This window comes from Taeniopygia guttata, chromosome 4, assembly GCF_048771995.1.
Source record: "Taeniopygia guttata chromosome 4, bTaeGut7.mat, whole genome shotgun sequence".
Classification (NCBI taxonomy): domain Eukaryota; kingdom Metazoa; phylum Chordata; class Aves; order Passeriformes; family Estrildidae; genus Taeniopygia; species Taeniopygia guttata.
The window spans coordinates 18,472,457-18,491,396 of NC_133028.1; the positions used below are offsets into that span (position 1 = coordinate 18,472,457).

The 18,940-nt window shown below is 39.4% G+C and overlaps 1 protein-coding gene across 2 annotated transcripts in view; it reads left to right on the forward strand.

The window, feature by feature from the left end:
• Nucleotides 1-371: 371 nt before the first annotated feature.
• RBPJ (recombination signal binding protein for immunoglobulin kappa J region) overlaps nt 372-18,940 on the forward strand; it is a 57,332-nt gene continuing 38,763 nt past the window's right edge. The window contains exon 1 of one of the 2 annotated variants that reach the window (XM_030270869.4): nt 372-486. In XM_030270869.4, coding sequence (XP_030126729.1) covers nt 467-486 — 20 coding nt within the window. In that variant the 5' untranslated portion in view covers nt 372-466. The other variant, XM_030270871.4, reaches the window with a different exon arrangement.

The window sequence follows — 18,940 nt, forward strand, 5'->3', positions numbered from 1 at the left end:
GGCCGCGCACGTGCCGCACCCGCGGGCAGCACGAGGCGCGCGTCCCCGCGCGCACTTCCCGCGGGGGGCGCGGCGGGAGGCGGCGGCGGCCGCGGGCCGATCCCCGCGCGCCAGCGGCGGCCCCGCCCCCAATGGCTCCTCCCCCTCCGCCCCTCCTCGCGCTGGCGGGGGCGGGACGCGCGAGCGGGCAGAGGGAATCCCTCTGTTTCCCCGGACCGCGCTCCGCTCTCGCGAGACCTGCGCCGCTGTCCGCATGCCGGCCGGCAGCGGGCTCTCGCGAGAGCGGCGCGGTTCCCACGCCCGGGCTGTTGTGTCTGAGGGAGCAGCCCGGGCGCTGAGTGGGCGGCGCGCACCGCCCCCCCCCCCCGCCCCGCGCGTGTCTCGCGGGCCCGCGCACGCGCGCTCTGGGCCGTGGGGAGGGGGGCGCTCTCGCGAGAGTAGGAGTTTTGGCGAGAGTTTGTGGAAGATGGCGCCTGTTGTGACAGGGTGAGTGCGGGGCGTTCGCGGCGCCCGCCGGAGCCGCCGCCGCCCGCGGCTACCGGGGCGAGGCCGCGCCGCGCCCTCCCGCTCGCTCCTCGGCCGCCGCTCGAGGGAACGGGGCACTGCCCTCCGGACGGCCCGCGGGCGGGCCCTGCGGCGCAAACCTCGTGGGGCTGGGGTCCCGCCGGGTGGGCGCACGGAGGAGGCGCCCCGGGCGCCGGCCCGGCAGTGGCCGCGCTCTCCGGCCGCCCCGCGGCGCGGCAGTCCCGGCGCAGCTGGGCGCTCACTTTGCTCTCCTTCTCTCCGGCACGGACACGCCGGTCGGGACTCCGTGCAGGGTCAGTGCTCATCCCGGCTGCTTCGGAGCGGGTCCCGCTCTGAGGGCTCCCAGGGGAGCGGCGGAGCCCAGCTGGGAGCAGACCTGGGGCTGGCACGGGCTCTTCTCCCTTCTCGCTCGCCCTGGCTCGTCCCGCCGTAGGCGTGGGTCCTCCAGGCTCCCCCGGCTACGGACGGGGAGCGCTCGGACAAAGGCGTTTGCTGCTGCGGCTGGAAGTTGAGCGCGGTGCCCAGCGCCCCTCGCACGGCGGGGCCGGCTGGGGCCCGGCCCGGCGCTGTCACTGCCGGCGGAGCGCTCCGGGCGCGGGCGGCTCTCCGCCCCTGCTAGCGGGACACCCGTGCCGTCGGGCTGGGCGACCGAGGTTCCCTTTCTCTCCTCTCTGCACACCATTCCCAGGGCTTTGTTGAGTTTTTACTGCCTTCCTTCAAATGCTGCGGTGCAAGGAAGGGTAGCAGCCTCCCTACGCCACTAAGCCACGCTGGATCATAATGAATGGTAGTCTCCATCCCTTTCAACCGCACTGGGTAATACTTAATCATGGCTAGCCAGCTGCAGCATGTGTCACTGTAATAAGTGACACCCTCTTAGCCACCTACAGCTGATGAATAATAACAGATCCACTGCTGGTATACAGTGTGCAATCACACCTGCAGTGTCACATTGCACGTTGCCATCCTTGCCACATCTTGATTGCTGCTGCTGCTTGTTTTAAGTGCTGTATCCTTAATTTTGCACTATGCTGAGCAAGTGTGATCTCCCTCTATGTGTTGAGGGAAGAGACAGGAGAAGAGCAGGCTGTATCTATACTTCACCTGTTCCAAATGAAATTTTGTCTCATTAAAGTATTTCTAGGTCTTTCTAAGACATGGAACTTATTTTAAGATTTCACAGTGTGTCTGTGACCTTCTGTCTTCCCTGTGGGATTACATTGTCTACAGCATTGGCTCTGTGGTTAGGTTAGAGAGCAACAGCCTGCTTGGGGGTGGGGTGGAGTTGGTGGTTGATGCTTTTGTTCTCGTGGAGAAGGTAGCATTATGGTATTTTGTTGTTTTGATTAGCTACAGTAGTATTTCCAATTCCTCGCTCTTGTTTGTCAAAAGATAAATTGAAGCTTTTGCTTGATTTCTTTCCTGTTGAAGGTATCTTGTGGCTGATACACAATTTCCCAATTAAATGTTCTTTAGGGAAGCTAATCTTGTTTGTTAATGATTCCTGGATTGCACTAGTTTAGAGGTTAGACTTGAAAGAAGGGAACAAATGCTTTTAAAGTTTGCTATAACTATTAGCCTGTGCTATGTTTCTATTAGTTTACTCATCTGAATATTTGGGCTCCATTTCTTTTTGTTTATTGATTATTACAGGATTGTCAGAAGTGATGTCATGTTTGTGACATTAGTTTTATCCTTTTCAGATGTCTGTTAAAATGTTGACAAAACAACTGTGGATTAGTTTAAAAACAGTGATCAAATAATCAGAACAGTAGAAAAAAAAGCCATTTTAATGAGAGTTAAATAATTGTTTGTAGTTTGGGATTTTATTCTACCTTTATTGTTTTAGCCTCTAAGTCAAATAATTATCTGGACAAATAATTTTGTTTTCTTATTGTTAAATACTTGCAATGTAGGTAAGATGAAATATGCTAACTTTTGTTAATGTTGTAGTTATATTATATCAAGGAGCCTGATTTTTTTTTTTTTTATTAAATTACCTGTTTTTGGAATGTGGTTCTGATGCTGTGTGTATTAGGATTAAAAATTGATGATTCTGCAGTAGGTGATTTTTTTTTTTTTTTCAAAATAGTATAAGAAATTTTCTTTCTGGGCTGTTCTGTAAAAACTTACTTGGCCGCGGGAAAAAAAGTGTTTTAAAAAGCAATAACTAAAGAATGTAATATGCAAATCCTGTGCTGTGTTTGACTAGGCATCACATGGGCACTCAAACTTTGAGGTAAAACTTACAGCTCTTTTGCATTCAGTGTTGCTTGAATGAAAAGGGTTGGTTTTTTTTTCTTTTCCTGTGAAAACTATGTGCCTAAGCTTAAGTTATGGTACATAGGTTTATGCAGTGCTGGAATGCAATAGCAGGAATTTCCTGCAGCACTTTTGGGGGGCAGTCAGAGTGTGTTCGTGCTTTGTTGTTGGCAGCATGTGGCACACTCGTGCTGCTGCCTCACAAGGAGCCTTCTGATGAAACTTGTGCATATGTACAGTGTGACAAGCTAAACTGCACAGTGTCAGAACCAGATACAGTGAGAAAGTAAACAGAAACATCAGACAAGTAACTTAAAAGGAATTACTATTCACAACTACTGTTTAAAAGAAGTGGATAATTTATGGCTGGGATTATAGGATAGTATTTTTTGGGTTTTGTGAAGTATTTTTGGTTTTGGTTGTGTACAATTTAGGGAAATAGCATTTTAAAATGACAAAATTAATGAAAATGCTTCTTTATTATATTGTGAGTGCAAGCCACTTGTTTTTAAATAATTGCTATACTGCAAAAACACCTGTAGGCATCCATTAGCTTGAAAATTGCTCTGCTAGGTCTAATAAAGCCATATGACATAGAAAATCTCTAGTGCTATGAAATTAATTTTATAATTTTACAGTGACATAAAGTATGGAATGGGATCTTCTTAGTAGCCTGGGACAACCTGATCTTTAAAATACTGGAAGCGAACTCAGAAATAACAGATGGAAATCATAAATAGTAGACATTGTTTTAAGTACTCAATTACCAGTTAAAACCCCTGTAACAGCAGTATACAACATAGCATTTGGATTATTTTTCAAACAGGTTGAGAAGCCTTGGAAAAGCCAAAAATAGTTTGAGTAGGCTTATTGCTGGTATGATGCTGGTTTTCCATAGGCACTGTACAGTAGAAAATTGTTTTAGTCACATTTCTAAGTAACAAGCTGTTCAAGTTCCATGTCTGAATTAGTCATCCTGGAGTTCAGTGGTTATGAGGGGTTTCCTGACCCAGAATGCTTAATGATTTAAGGGTAAGGGAAGACTTAGGAGATGTGTGATGGCACAGGAGAATGTTTGGTATGAGTGCCATGACTTTTAGTATAGTAGTGTAGATGTGACAGCCATTTGGTCATTTTGTTTCTTTGTTTTTAATGAGAAATATGAAAAAAAAAAATTGTAGGAGGTTTTTGAAAGAGGATGCTGCTTCTTGGAGATCTCCCAACCACAAGGGCAAGAGAAAAGAAGTTCAGAGGTGAAAATACAACAGTTCACCAGAACTTTACCTCATCTGCAGCCTGATTAATAATTTTAGAATAAGGACCTTGAACAGTGAGGGTCTTGAAATAGTGAGTGGAGTGGATGCTGCTCGAGAAGTGAGATGAGGAAGAGCTTTTGTGATCTGGCTGTAGGCTAAAAAAGCTATCAAGAGAGAAGTGTCCTTAAGGATCAGACTCCTGTGGTCATGTGATAAAACTTCAGATACTGGATGGGTATCTTAGTGATGTGATGGGCATTGCTAGACTCTCTAGAGCAGGTTATTTCTAGGACCTATAAAGAATCTAGGTTTGAGAGCTAATTCTTAGTTAAGTTCAGGACTTGCAGTAGTGGAAAGGAAACTGGAGCAATGGTGGAATGAATAAGACCAGTGTGTTGTCTGTGCTGAGGCTGAGCTGATAGTGAGGCATCAGTGTGGGGAAAGAGAGACTCAAGCAGGGGTGTTGACTTGGACAAACACAAGAGATAGGGAGTAGAATGGATGTTTCTGATTGATGGCAGGTCGTTCATGGTTGAATTTGAATCGTGGCCCTGGATAGAATAAAGACAAATGGAAAGGAATGCAAGACCAAAGCCTATGAAGTGATTCATAAAATAATACAGGTGAATGAGGAGGCTCCTTGAGGAGGAAAGATTGAAAGAACAGAGTGATAAGGGGTGAATCATGAGAACAACAATGCCAAGGGAATGAAGGAGAGTTATTTCTGGAAAAGAACCATTGCTGGTAGACTTGGGTGGTTGACAGGTCAAGGAAGATAACAATTATGTATTGATTCTGAGCCTCATCATAGGGTTAGGCTGCAAGAGGTGTCAGAATGGTTTCAGTGATGTTTATGGAGTGGAAACAGGATGATGTAGGCTATAGGACTAGAATTCATGGATGGGTTCTTCAGGCTACAGTTTTTACTGTCACTGAGGATTTTAACAATGCTTATTAAGATTTGAGTAGTATAACTACACCTATTGTGTTGTGATGAGTGTTAAAGATTGGGAAAAACTCGTTCGCAGTCAAATGAGTAGATGGTTTTGTGTGACTAACATTTTAAATCGTTATCAAGCAGCAAGAGCTGTCAAGTCAGACTATTGGGAAATCCTTCTGAGCACTATATTCTTGAAGGAGTCTTCTGAAATGCTGGCAAATACTCTTTTAAACCTTTTAACCTTCTACTTTCAGTAGAAGCAATTTTATGGAGTTAGGATCTTAATTTTGATTTTATTTGCATTTGCTGTTTGTTCACTGTATTAAGTAGCTCTTTGTTGTTTTATTTATTCTGGTTGATACAGAGCACAAAGAGAGTTTGAAAATAATCTTTCTATAGCTTCATTTCTCCAGAAATAATCTGTAGACTATTGTATTTGGCATAGTATGTGTGTGCTTGCTACAGCCATTTAAAAGGCACTATAATTTGCTGATATCTCTTTGCAAAAAAGTTCTCTCTTAAGTATTGTTCCATATTATGAATTGCATAATGATAATGGATTTGTGAATGAGAGTGACTTTCTTTCCTCTGACTTGCTAATTTCTATTTTTCTATTTATTTTCGGACTATTTTTTATTATTTGGGACTCCAATTTCTGTGTTTAAAAATTGAAAAGAAGAGCAAGTAGCCTGTAGGTGTGTATAAAATCTTTCTAAAAGACTTGTAGTGCCTTCACAGGTAAAGATTTTGAGGAAAGGTTTTATAGTTTTAAAGGTTTTATATATTCATTGCTGGTGAAGATTACAGTTAAGGTGCAATGCATGTTATGTGCTATGTTTGGTTTTAGATAAACTTGAAAAGATAGGTTGTCATTTGAGTTTTTAAAGTGCATATTTAATACAGACACGTATTCTCTTATGGAGTTCATTCGAATCTCTCTTGGGATGAATAATGTAGCTTATGCACAGTATTAGTTTGATATTTGGGGACTAAATCATGCTGGCAGAATTCTGAAGTTTCAGGACATGAATTTTCTGTGTTTGTAATACTTGCAACCCTAAATTCTCTGGATGTTAATTGCAAGCACATTATTAACTGAACTATATGGCACTAATGTGCTGAAATACTGCCTCCCAAGAGCATTTCACAGGGAAGGCGTATTTTAGGTGTTTTTTTTTTTTTTAATTTGTTATTTCAATGTTTCTAAAAATTGAGCAATTATGAGTACTGGCTTTTATAGAATTACTTCTTTCCTTCTTTTGTGTTTAGGTGAAAAGAAGAAAAAGTAAATGTCACTAGCTGTATTGAAATCCTAATTCTGTTGACAAAAGTGGATATACCTTTTAAGTCAATAGTATTTCAAGGCAGTTTTATAATTATAAATTATGGTCTTGATCTCAGTGAACTTCCATTATTTTTATGTAGAAATGCTTATAGCATTATAATGTTATACATTTCATCCTTACCTTGGACATAATCACATTAATTAACAAGATTATACAAAGTAAGGAAATAATATAGAATTATGGCTTTTTTTGTAATGTAAAAACTCAGAAAAGGAAACAGCTAATACACTTAATTGAAGAGGAAATTATTAATAGAAGCAGCTTCCATATCCCTATATTCTTACTGAGCCTTGGAAAAATAAGGGCTAAACGTAGAGTTTCTCATTTCCTGGTGTGCTACTTACGTGGTGTTCTTTACTCGTATTTTGTGGTTGCTATCTTTTACAAAAAAATTTAAGTAACTTTTAGAACTTGAGGAAACTCTTTTTCACTATTGCTATGTCACTTCACAGCCATTTTTTCAGAGCCTATTTATACTGTTAAAAATAATTTAATTTTCTAAAAAATACTTCATGCTCTTGAACTGCACTTTAGTTATCCAGATGGTGACATATGGCTGTGTATCTTCTTGCTCTTGTGCTTGTAAATGTATAAACTACATATTTGTGGTGGTAAATCTTTTACCAAGAAAGAAAAGAATGTAAGGGTTTCAGTATGTACAGTGTGAGAAGTCTCTTGATTAAGCCTGCAGATTTGGATCCTTACAATAGAAAGACTGTTATTATATATCTAATACTATATATGTATTAAAATTATATATAAAATATAAAATTGAGATTAAGATAAAAACTGATTTTTTTTAGGTTTTTCTAAGCTTGACTGAGCTGTAAAATTTTATTATAAGGTATAATTGTTATCATGTTTTACTGTTTGATTAATGAGATATTTTAGTGAATGGCATGCTGCTGGGACATTATTTGTTCTCTCTAAAGCAGCCTGAACACTTCAGCCAACAACACATGTCTTGAGAAAGCTTGTGAAGCTCTTTTTTGAGCATGTCTTTTTATGAAGATAAGTCTTGAAGCATTCGTGTTGAATTGAAGAACATATTTCCATAGTTATTTAAACTAAGAGAAGCCCTGCAGAGTGATCTTGGCTAGTTAGAGGGCTGGGCAATCACCAGATGTGAAATTTAACAAGGACAAGTACCAGTGATGGGGCAGCTGTGGATGTGCATAGGGTGGGGCAGGGGGGCTCAAAAGGGACCTGGGGGTCCTGGTTGACAGAAAGTCGAATATCAGTCAGCAGTGCCCTGGCAGCCAGGAGGGCTGAGGGTGTCCTGGGGTCCATCAGGCACAGCATCTCCAGCCAGGCAGGGCAGGGGATTGTCCTGCTCTGCTCTGCACTGGGGCAGCCTCACTCAAGTGCTGGGGGCACTTCTGGGTACCACAGTGTAAGAGAGATGTAAAGCTCTTAGAGAGCATCCAGAGGAGCACCATGAAGATGCTGAAGGATCTAGAGGGGAAGTCATATATGAGGAATGTCTGAGATCAGCTGTCTTATTCAGTCTGGAGGAGACCTCATCATGGCCTAGAGCTTTCTCACAGAAGGAAGCAGAGAGGCAGACACTGATCTCTTCTCTGGTGACCAGTGACAGCACGCAAGGGAATGGGCTGAATTTATGTCCAGAGAGGTTTAGGTTGGATATTAGGAAAACGCTCCCCAGGGACATGGTCACAGCACTGAGCTTGACAGAGTTCAAGAAGCATCTGGACAATGCTTTCAAGGCACATGGTGTGTATCTGGGGGTGTCCTGCACAGGGCCAGGAATTTGGCTTGATGATCCTGATGGATCCCTTCCAATTCAGGATGTTCTGTGAGTCTGTGATTCTAAAGTTGTTTACATGCTTCACTTGGAAAACATGAAGACCTTACAGTGGTTGTGGTTATGGTGTAACTTTTCATTTGTTTCTTATTCAGGAGCAAGAGTTTATCTCCATTTTGTTGTACTGCATGATTAGCTTGTATGCAGTGGTATTTCATCAGTGCATTGAAAATCCAGAACATTTTCTCGAATAAGCAGCAAGCTGTATTGGCAACTAATCATTTTTAACTGTTCTGTGTGAGAATCATACCTGGTTCTTAATTTAATTTTTCTACTTCTCATAGGTTAGATTAAAATGTATATACTAGAATGGATCCTAGTTGGTGTTTCAGTTATTAATCTAATTTCTTATAGTTATTTGAATAGAGGAATAAATGCCTAAATTTTTTCCTTTATGAGTACAGACAAATATCGACATTCTTCTGAATGTGCCAGAAAAAAAGTCTTTCTGTTTTTATTCTTGGTAACATTGCTTGGTCTGTAGGATGTTTCACTGCACTTTGTTTTTTTTCAAAGCCATACTTGTGGCATATTTTTAGTGTGTGGTGTTTTGGGAGATTACCAGGAAAAATTGGTATTGAAATGAAACTTGATCAGGCTGCTGTGAAATTCAGAATTTTCCAAGCCTAAAGAGAGAATTGAATTGTGCAAAATACCGGTCCCTAATTTTTGCCGAACGGTAGAAACTGCATGGAATAAAAGATACTCTTCAGAAAATATCCTGCTTCCTTTTCCTGGCAGCTCTTATTTTTACACTGTAATGTAATTTTGTCTGGGAGCAGTGGCAAAGGATCTTGCAGGCAGTGTTTGTAAGTTGCAAATTGTGGATTATGAACTACCAGTGTAGAAAATAAGGTTAGAGTTGTTTGTTTAGCAGAAGAATTTGTGAAACTAAGCTTTTATCAGTTACGGATTACAGGGGAAGTTGTCTTGGTAAGGGGTGTTACTGCTTTCGGTGGTGGCCTTACATAAAGGGAACTTTAACATTAAGGTCTAGAGTTTTGAAGGTGCTTGTGCACACTCTGAGTTTATGCCATTGTGGAAGAGTTCTAAGGCCAGGCAGAATAAATAATAATTAGCCGTACTCAGTTATTGTTGTTGTCCAGCCGTCTGCGTAAAAGCTCCTCGTGTCCTGAACATGAAAAAACAAGCACAAAACCCCAGTGACTTGCCAAGGTCAGAGTCTGTGGAGAGGTGGAAATAGAATTACTGTCTCCAGCCTCTGTTCTTGTATTTGGTGTAGTTATGGGCTGTTTGCTGGGTTTTGACAGGTGACATCATGTTGTCTCTCCCACCTGCGGCCATGAAAGCTGGTCAGGAGAAATCAGACTTCCTTAGGTTTTTCATCTGCATAAGAGAAAGGTATGGTAAATAAGACTTAAGTGACTGTATTAGTCATTAATGTGTTTTGGTTATAGTGGGCAATATTAGAGTGGGCACTAGAGAGATGCTGCTCTTACTGAGGCAGATGCTGTGGTTAGGGCATGACCTATATAAATGTGCCGTGTGATAAAATGAAGTGGTGCTGCGGTGTGCTGTTGCCATATCTTTATACTGTGGGGGAAATTATTCTGTATAGGTACTTATTTTCAAAATGAAAATATTTCATTACTTTCCAAATCTGCCACCCAGGTCTGGTTTCAGTGGTGAGTGTCAGAATTCAGAAAAGAAAAGGCTTTGGTGAGAGACTGCAGTTATTCTGCATGTGTGTGCTTCTTTTCATGCTTTATTTTGTTGTAGCTATACAGTGACAACTAGTAAAATCCTCAATAATGTAATATCTTCCAGAATTTATGGGGATATATCAAAACTATTTTGGACATGTCTTTTTGTCCAAGTATTTTTTTGGCCAAATTCTTTTCTTCTGATGTTCAGTTCTTCTTTGTCAGCATCGAGTCCGGGGGTGTTGTTGGTTTGGTGTACTTTGGGTTGGTTTTTTTTGTTTGGTTTGGTTGTTGGTTTGAGTTTTGTTTGTGTTTTTATTTGTGTGTGGGGGTTTTTGTTTGTTTTTTTTTTTAATTTTCCTTTCGCATTCCATTTTTTATTTACTATTGTGTGGTTGATACTGCTTTTGATTTATTTTGTATGTGTGCATTACATATTTCTCACAATAAGTCATGGAGTGCAGTTAATCAAAATAACTATTTGGGATAAGGCTTCCTCTTTGAAAGAGGCTTGTAAGCACTCTTGATGTATTGTGACAAACTGTTTTAGTCAGCACAGATGGTACTGAGATGGAATTCTGATCACAGTATAAAAACTCAAGGGATCTTTGCATAAGTACTAAATTTACAAGAGTACCTTCCTCTGTTAATTGTTTTGCTCTTGATGATGGAGGTAACGAGTCTCTTAGTTTGTCTGTAAGAGTGATAGAAGAATGTGTTAAGTAGAGAGGAAAAAAACCAGGCAGTTCTCTAGAGCTAAAGCAAATTTCTTGCTCTAAGAGTCGTCTAAAGCAGGAAAGGCATGAAAACTTATCCTGATAATCTGTTCTAATTAATAATACAGATGTTGGCCAGACTCATGTTCAGTTTTGATAATACAGTAAATAAATTAGTGTTCCCGATGCTTACGTTTAGATAGCAGCACTCTCAAAATACCAAGAACTGTGTTAAAACAAACGTGAGAACTATGCCAAAACAAACGTCAGAACTTTCTGCTTTTTTTTCTTTTTTATTTGCAATGGGCAAAATACCTGTATTTCACAACAGTTAGCAGGCAAAACAAAGGAGTCGTTATGAAACAAGGTTTAAAAAAGCTTTTATTGAGTTTTACTCCCAGTCAGCTTGTTGAAGTGATAAATCGTACTTCAGATGATAGCAAAGGAAAAGTAGACCAGGCCTTTACAGTCAATTGTGATTGTTAAAGACTCCTAGAAAATATAGGGCAGCTCTTGTTTACAGGATCCCTTGTGCTACAAGGGTAGCTGTCAATCTTTTTGACTTGCTGCATCTGCATGTAGTTTTTGAGACTGCAGTAAACAGAAGGTGACCTCAGAAGATATGCTCAAGGTACCTCTCCAGACAGAGTGTAAAGCCAGTCCTTATGTGAACATTCCTTGAATGTAGCCTGAATTTCCATATGGAAATAAAATAGATAAGAAGAAAAGCTCTGGGCATATCCCTTGCTTTTCTAGTATTTCTGGGTTCCATGTTTTTTCTGGAAAAAAAAAATCTTAACTTTTTTTTGATTGTTAAATACTTAGTAAATAATCAGAAAAACTGAACTGACTTTCCTGTCTAATGTCTCACCATATTGCTGGATGGCACTTAAGAGTTAGCAGTAGACTGGTTAGACTTGTCAGTTTGCATAGTCACAAAAGTAGTATTGCATCAGGTTAAATTTAAAAGTTTATCTTTTTCAGTTTGACTTGTTCTTTAAAAAAGACTGAATCATAAGCAACAGATGTATGTTTGCCAGAAGGTATTAGGCAGTGATGAATATTATATCTGTAGAGCTAAGAGACTTCTTCACTTGCTGAAAACTTTCCTCTGTCCTTAGGATTCAAATTGTGGATATCATTGTTGGAAGTACTCAGCAGATATTGCTAGTGACACTTCTGATATTTTCTTTGTTGCGTTCAGTACTGTCCTGCTTAATGGTCCTGATTGCAGAAGAGTTTTTTTCAGTAGTGATATTAGATTTTTAAGAACAAAAATACTATTCTACCATTGCACAAATTGCATTCCTAGCTAATATTCTGCTTCCTCTTGTTACATATATAAAGTATACTGAAATAACAGAGGGCATTGTGTTTGCTTAGTCATTTTCAGTTGTGTCCTCTCCTGAGTATTGTGAGCAGCCCTCAATTAGCTTTGCTTCTGGATTTCCTTTTTTTTTTTTCCCCTCTCTTTGATTATATTTAATGGAGTAACACACCAGAATACTTTCCCTGTTTTTGTTGGGTTTTTTGTTTGTTGTTTGGGGGTTTTTTTGTGTTTGTTTGTTTTGTGAAGTTTCTGTGTAAGCCCCATTCTCTTTGTTCCTGGGCAATCCAAATCCTTAGGTTTGTCCAGAGGAGTACTTGCAGACTGCTTCCCAACAGTGTTGTTCCTTTTTTCCCCTAAATTTTGCTGTTACTAGCCATAAGGCTTGTGGTGTACTTAGAGCATCACCACAACCATTATCTACAGAGCAGAGAAGTCACTGTTGCTACTCAACTAGTGTGATAATCTAACAACTGTATGTTTTAAATCAGATCCAAACCTTATTCCTCACTTTTGGGAACTTGAAACTTTGCTTTATCAATGTCTTGGATCATGAGAGGGGATGTCTAATAAGCACTTTTATGCGACTTGTCTCCCTTGTTAAGAACTGATGAGGATTGTAGAGAACATAAAATCTAAGGAATTCAAGAACCTGAGATATCTCGTGTAACAAAAGACAAAACATTGATACAGAGGGAGAAGCATAAAATTTAAGTTATACTGGTAAAGCCAGAGAAGGATCCAGTGTTACTACTGTGAAGGCAGGAGATACATTTTGGGAGGGGGAAGAAGACATAGCGAAAGATTATTTTGGATGAGTTTTGTTTTTTGCTTTTATCACGCTTCTTTCTTTTGAAATGTTTCAATCCTCTTCATACATGGGAAGCTACTATTTTTTTATGCTTTTGCTACTCCAAAGAGACTGGATAAAATAGAACTTTGACTGAACACAGACTTCAGTCTATTGCTAGTGGCTTTGTAGGGTGTATATTGAAAGCTGTGAAGAAGCAGGATACTTTGTTCTTACTAACATGATATATTTCTGAAGCAACAGAACATGGTGGAAGGATTGTTTTTGAAGTGATGAAAGCAAAGTAAAGCTGAGACCAAGTTAAATTCTGTAAATAAGCATTGCCCAAAAAGTGGTGGGGGTGTGTCTGTGTGTATATATACACTTAAAAGTGTTTGTTATACACCTTTAAAATACAACTTGGGTTTATATTTACTATACAGACAGTTTCTTCTAATATAAGATGTATTAAAAGAGCATGTGTGACATTCTGCATAAAATTGTAACTTTTCTTTTTGCCTGGTTCAGTGGTTGAATTTGATTTGCTTTTCTTAATAGCTTTTCAGAACCCTATAGAAATGGTACATATTGGGGTGTCTAACTATAGGTTAAAAATTACCGGTTTGATCAGGATAATTCCCTTACACTTTTTGTTTTTACTATAGAAGGCATTTTTATTAGCAATGCATATCCCGGTCTTGCCTGTTCTCGCTTAAAAAAAAAATGTATTTGAAAGATGGCTATACAGGTATTCTGTAAGTAGATGTGTAACAATGGTGCACTTTTTCTTCCAACAGCGAGCCTCAGTTTACTTTTGCTGATTAAACAGCTCATGTAGGCCTTTGTCCAAAGCATTTTCCTCACTTCATTTTGGAATAAAATTTAGAAAGTCAAACAGGCATATCCTTTGGATATAAAATTTGAATAATTGTTCCAGCCAGTGAGGTTAATGTGTGCAACCTTGCTCCTTTGGTTAAAGGTTTTTTCCTTTGTTAAAAGGAATCTTCAAACTCAGACTTGCAGCACTGGTCCATAGTTGGAGAAATAGGAAGCAAACACCTAAGCATTGCTCTTTCAGTCTGTGGCATCTTCCTTTTTTTCAGCTGCTTTCTTAATTTCTTTCTTGGAAGCCAAGAGTAGCTTTGTGCAGTTTTTCTAAGAGTTGAGTCATTTATCAGCTTCTCCTTTGCCAAATAATCTGTAATGGAATCCACTACATTTTTTCTGCCTGAGGCTGTTTATTACATTGTCTTCTTGCTTTTGACTTGCTGTCTCAGTCCTTTTGATTGCTTACTTATTCTGTCTTTTTTCTGCAGTGGTGTAGTCAATTGTGGCTGTTAGAAACATCTTGAGGACTCATAAGTTCAAAGTGCCCTAGGTCTTGGCATAGTGTCCTTCCTGTAAGTAACCTGTATTCATCTGTCACTCAAGCTGCTTGCAAGCTGTTGGGTGGCATGCAGGTCCAGGGAGCCCTTTTAGCAGGGCTCTAGTATACCTTAAAGGATGAACTCTGGTTTTGATTATAAAACCAGCCAGGACAACTGGAGCTCTCTATATTCCTTGTGTTTTGGGAAGAAAGGTGTGCTGAATGTTGAGTATACTTCAGGTTTGTCCCAGGGTGTACTGGCATGGCCAGACGGATTTTATAACTAGTAAAAGGATCATAAATGAAAAGCTGTTGGGTTGAAAAACAGTGCCTGTCATGGCACAGTTTGTGTAATTAATGAAGATTTATTTCCTAAAGGGCGTTGTGCTTTGTAGTTGCCAGTCTCTTGGGAGAAATTGGAAAATCTTTTCATTTTTAAAAAAACCCCAAAAAACAACTTGGTCCAGAAAACTCTGCAGTACCATTCCTTTGCTGCCCTCCCCTCCTCCCAAAAAATTACCAGTATAGATTTATTATGCTTTCCTGTAAAGTTTGTGGCTAATTTTATTAATAAGCATTTGTATTATCATGCCACACTTGACAGCTGGTTTCTGTGTGTAGATACCAGTGGCATTCTGTCACAGTGGTGAGTGTCTGTGGCTGCTGAGCTGTGTGATTTGCAGGCTTCTCCAGCATCACTCGAATATGAACCTGGATTTCCCAATCTGTTAAAACAAAATTTTGATTCTGGGGTGGGACAGCTCTTTGAGGCTGATCATTATTGATGGTGTGAAGTTGCCTTGGGATTTCCTTGTACTGAACTGAAAATAGTCACAGACAGGAAAAGGTTGAGGGGAAGTACCATTTAGGCTTATATGGTTCTTCTTCAGCTGTCCATTAATCCTGTTGCTGGAAATGGAGAAATGGATTGCTGGAGCCTTGGTCTGAATAAGAATAACCTGTGCATCCACTGGCAGTGGGAGCAGAAGGCCTTGCACACCTTGGTGGATTGTCTTAACTCTGTCCTTCTTCCTTATCTTTGCCTCACTTTGTAATAGCAAAAGGGAATGGAGAGGAATGGATGGATGGATGCTCATCTGGGGCTGGGGAACGGAATGAATTCTCTGTAGGTAGATAATGATGTATGTCTGTCTACGTGTATGGAGACAGTTGTCTCTTGAATTTTCTACTGCTGCAAAGACATTGAAGAAATTTTGGGAAAAGTAGATTTTGCTGTCTCAGTGTTAAAGTTTTTATCTGATTGTTTAAGTTTTTATTTATTGGAGTTCAGAAACATTGAGTGGCTTCTCTGTTTTACACATGTTCTTTTATTTAGCTGTATGGAAGTTGTTCTTTCTCCCTCCCCAAGGGAGTTTCCTGTGTGTATGGAAAAATAAAAAACAGAAGTGAAAAATACCTCGGGCTCCCAAACCTGTGGCTCTCATTTCACTTCTCCCACTTTTCTTGTATGACTTTTCTTGTCATACAAGTAGTCCAGCAGTCCTTCCTCTACCCATAACAATGCCACCTATCTGAAGAGCTAGACACTGTCATAGCAAATGTGATAGCTAAATTGGCACACCAAATTATTACAACAACCTGTGAACCACTGGGGCAATAAAAAAAAAAATTATATGGTGCTACACTTCTCTGGTGTTTAACTTGCCAGAACATTTTATTAGGCTTTTTTCAGGCTAGTAAATATAACATAACTTTGATACCTGTTCCAAGAGGTTAATAGTTATAAATAAATTCAGTATGCAACTCATGGGCTTTTTTTGTTTAAAAGTCCACTTAATGCAGGGGCCCTAAAGTTGTTTGTAACTCAGCAGTTAGATTGCATTTCAAAATGTCACTAGAAATTCTGGAGATGCTCTGTTTGCAGTCTGACTTACAATCTGACTGGCAAATGGTTTTTCTATTTCTAATGCCTAGGTGAGCAGTATGTAGTACTGTAGTCAATGTGAGTGCTGTCTTCACAGTATTTAATCTTTCCCAAAACCATATAAGATAATTGAAGCACTTTAAAACTTGTATTCTGAATCTCCTTCATTTGTTTAGACTGCATTTTGTGTATGTTCTCTTGTCATGTGACAGGTTTGTGGTTTTTTTAGCCTCTTTTAAGTTGTTCTATAAATGGTAGGACCAAAGAACTTCTGTGTCCTGTGCACTTGTGTCTTGTATGGTGAGGAAGGTTTATGGGACAGTACCATGAACTCATTCATCCCTAATGGACAAAGTGTAGTGGTAATAGATCTAAGGCGTAAGCTTACTGTCTAGCCAAATGGCATATGCAAAGTGATCAGCTGTGAAACGGTAATTTCCAAATTCTGCTTTGTCTTTTTTGATGACATTGGCAATGTCTATCCAGCTTCCAGTTTTCATAAAACTCATAGCAACTTAATTTGCTTTAAAAGCTTGTTTATTCTTTTCAAACTTAGTTAAAACAGATGTATGGGCTCCTAAGTTACTGCAAGGGTTGCTAATAAATTTTTTAATTGTACTAATACAGCACTAAGCCTGCTCTGCTGACAGACTGTGCCATATTTTCCAGAATGCATTAATGCCTTGAAGAAAAGATACCATTTCTCTAAAATGGTGAATTCTAAGTAGTAACTTCTAATATAGGTTATCCCTTGATTGTTTTTGGATGAGATTTTTTTTCTTCATTTATATTGGCTGCGTGGCCATCTGCATATTTTTATTCTATAGTTCAGGTTATCTATCTGATTGTTGAGCTTTAATGATTGCAGTTGTCAATTTTTTCTTCTGCTTTGGAGAGTTCAGACTGCCCTGTTTGAGGCAGCAGTGGGCAGAACTTTCAGGAAGATCTCTCTATAGACTGGCATGTTCCACGTACTACATGCTTGGTAGTCCTGTGTTGGTAATCATTTTACTGGTCAAGGTACGCTTGAGAGGGTTGGTAGGTGCTAACTGAAATGACAAATTTGATTGTTTAGTGCTTCAAGACACTTCTGACAATTTACATTCCCTTCTGGCCTGAGTGTACTTGGAAGGATGAGACAATGTTTTGAAAAGAGGTTGGGTTCGGAGCTCAGCAGTTGGGAGCCTTCACAAGAGTGCTTAGGCACGCTTTTCATGCTGTAAAATCCTCACAAAAAAATTGTGCCAGCACAGGTGTTATTCTGGGAAACTCGTGTTGTAGCAGTCACAGGTTCAAGATCATGCAGAAGTTAAGTGCTATTAGGTAATTTTTTTTTAAATACTGGTTTCTCAAATATTTAGAATACCTACATTAAGTAAAGTTTGTCTCAAAAAAACATTCTTGTTTTCAAATTGGCTTAATGGTTTATAGTGTACCTCATTAAGATGCAGGGAGAAGTTTTACCAGTAATTTGCATCTGTGTGGAGTTTAAACTTGACAAACTCGAAAAACAAGCCTCCTTGAATTAAGTATGATTCACACAATTTCCATTTGAAAAAATGGACAATAATAACTGCTTTGCATTTGTGCACTTCAGATTTTTTTTCTTATTAAAAATGCCGCATAAAAGCTGTTAGGGCACAATAGGAGTATGTGTGACTATGTAAGAGACCAGTATTACTGTAATACCAGAAAAAAGGATGATAAGGTGTTAGCTTGCTGACATTCCAGCCATGTAATCTAATCTTTTCATATGGTTATTGTAAATGTACTGTGATAAGGAGGAGTAAAAGTTTATTATTGGAGTGTCTGTTTAATTATCTTGTACAAGGATCATTGACCCAGTTACCATAACAGTTGTTAAAATATTATCAGGTTTGATGGTAGGCATTGTGGAGATTATATTTCTCTAGCAATTTGTTTCTAAATATTTTAGTTTTACAGTTAGAACTAGTAATAATTAGAAGGAGCTTTTAGCTTATAAAATTTAAACAGAAATATGGTTTTTGTTGTACATAGCTATTTTCATCTTTCTACTTCAAGTCAAGCATTTTTTTAAATGCAGTATGAATTTCTGTCTTTCCTATGTTGGAATGCGCTATTAATTTGTGGGGCTGTAGCTGCAGTAGAATTTAATATCTTAGAAACTTAGAATTTAACTGTAAATTAATTCAACAGCAGTGACAAAAAGTCCAAAGCTTTCAAATCTTTTATAACAACTGGTTTTCTTAAAACACAAGTTTGTAAACTGTAGATGGAATATTACCTAATTTTGCTGCCTATGCAAGGTATGTGACTTTAAAGGTTTAAGAATAATTTCCTTTTATTAAATGCTTCCCAGTTAGAGACCTTCAGCACAATCACAAGGAAAAAGCCTAAGAGCAGAGAATGGCCTCCAACTGATTTAGTTGTCCTGGAAAGTTAGAAGAAAGCCTTCTAATTCTCATTCTTTTCTGGGATGTGTTTATTGCTGCTGTTTTTATATTCATGGGATGATGTATTCATAAGCTTAATTACGAAACAATACACTTGAGATTGATTAATTCTAGGATACTGACAGCTCATTTCATAACTGCACCCAGTTAATGTTAGTGTAACCACGTAATTCCTGGGTGATGCAAGAAAACATCTGATATCTAGGAAACCCTATAATTTTGTAACACAGGTTGGTGCCAAATCCAGCTTTGTTAAAAGGTATACGTATGCACAGGTTTTGTGTCATTTTAATCTACTGATGAGATAAATTTTATTTACCAGTTTGGAAATTTCTGTTGGCATGGCAGCCTGCTTAGGTGCTGATAATCTATTCTCTGCTTGTGTACTGATACAATTTTTGAATTGTTTTACAACTCTAGGATCAGTGAGTTTAAAAAAAAGAAAAACAATTACATTGCATTAAAAAAAATTGACTGAAAGTGACCGAGATGCCGGAGGAGGGAGATGATAGGGAATTGTCCCTATTTCTTAAAGGTGTGTTTTAGAAGTGTGAGAATACAGCAAAGATATTTAAAAATTACTCTTGAAACTTGCTTTGGAAG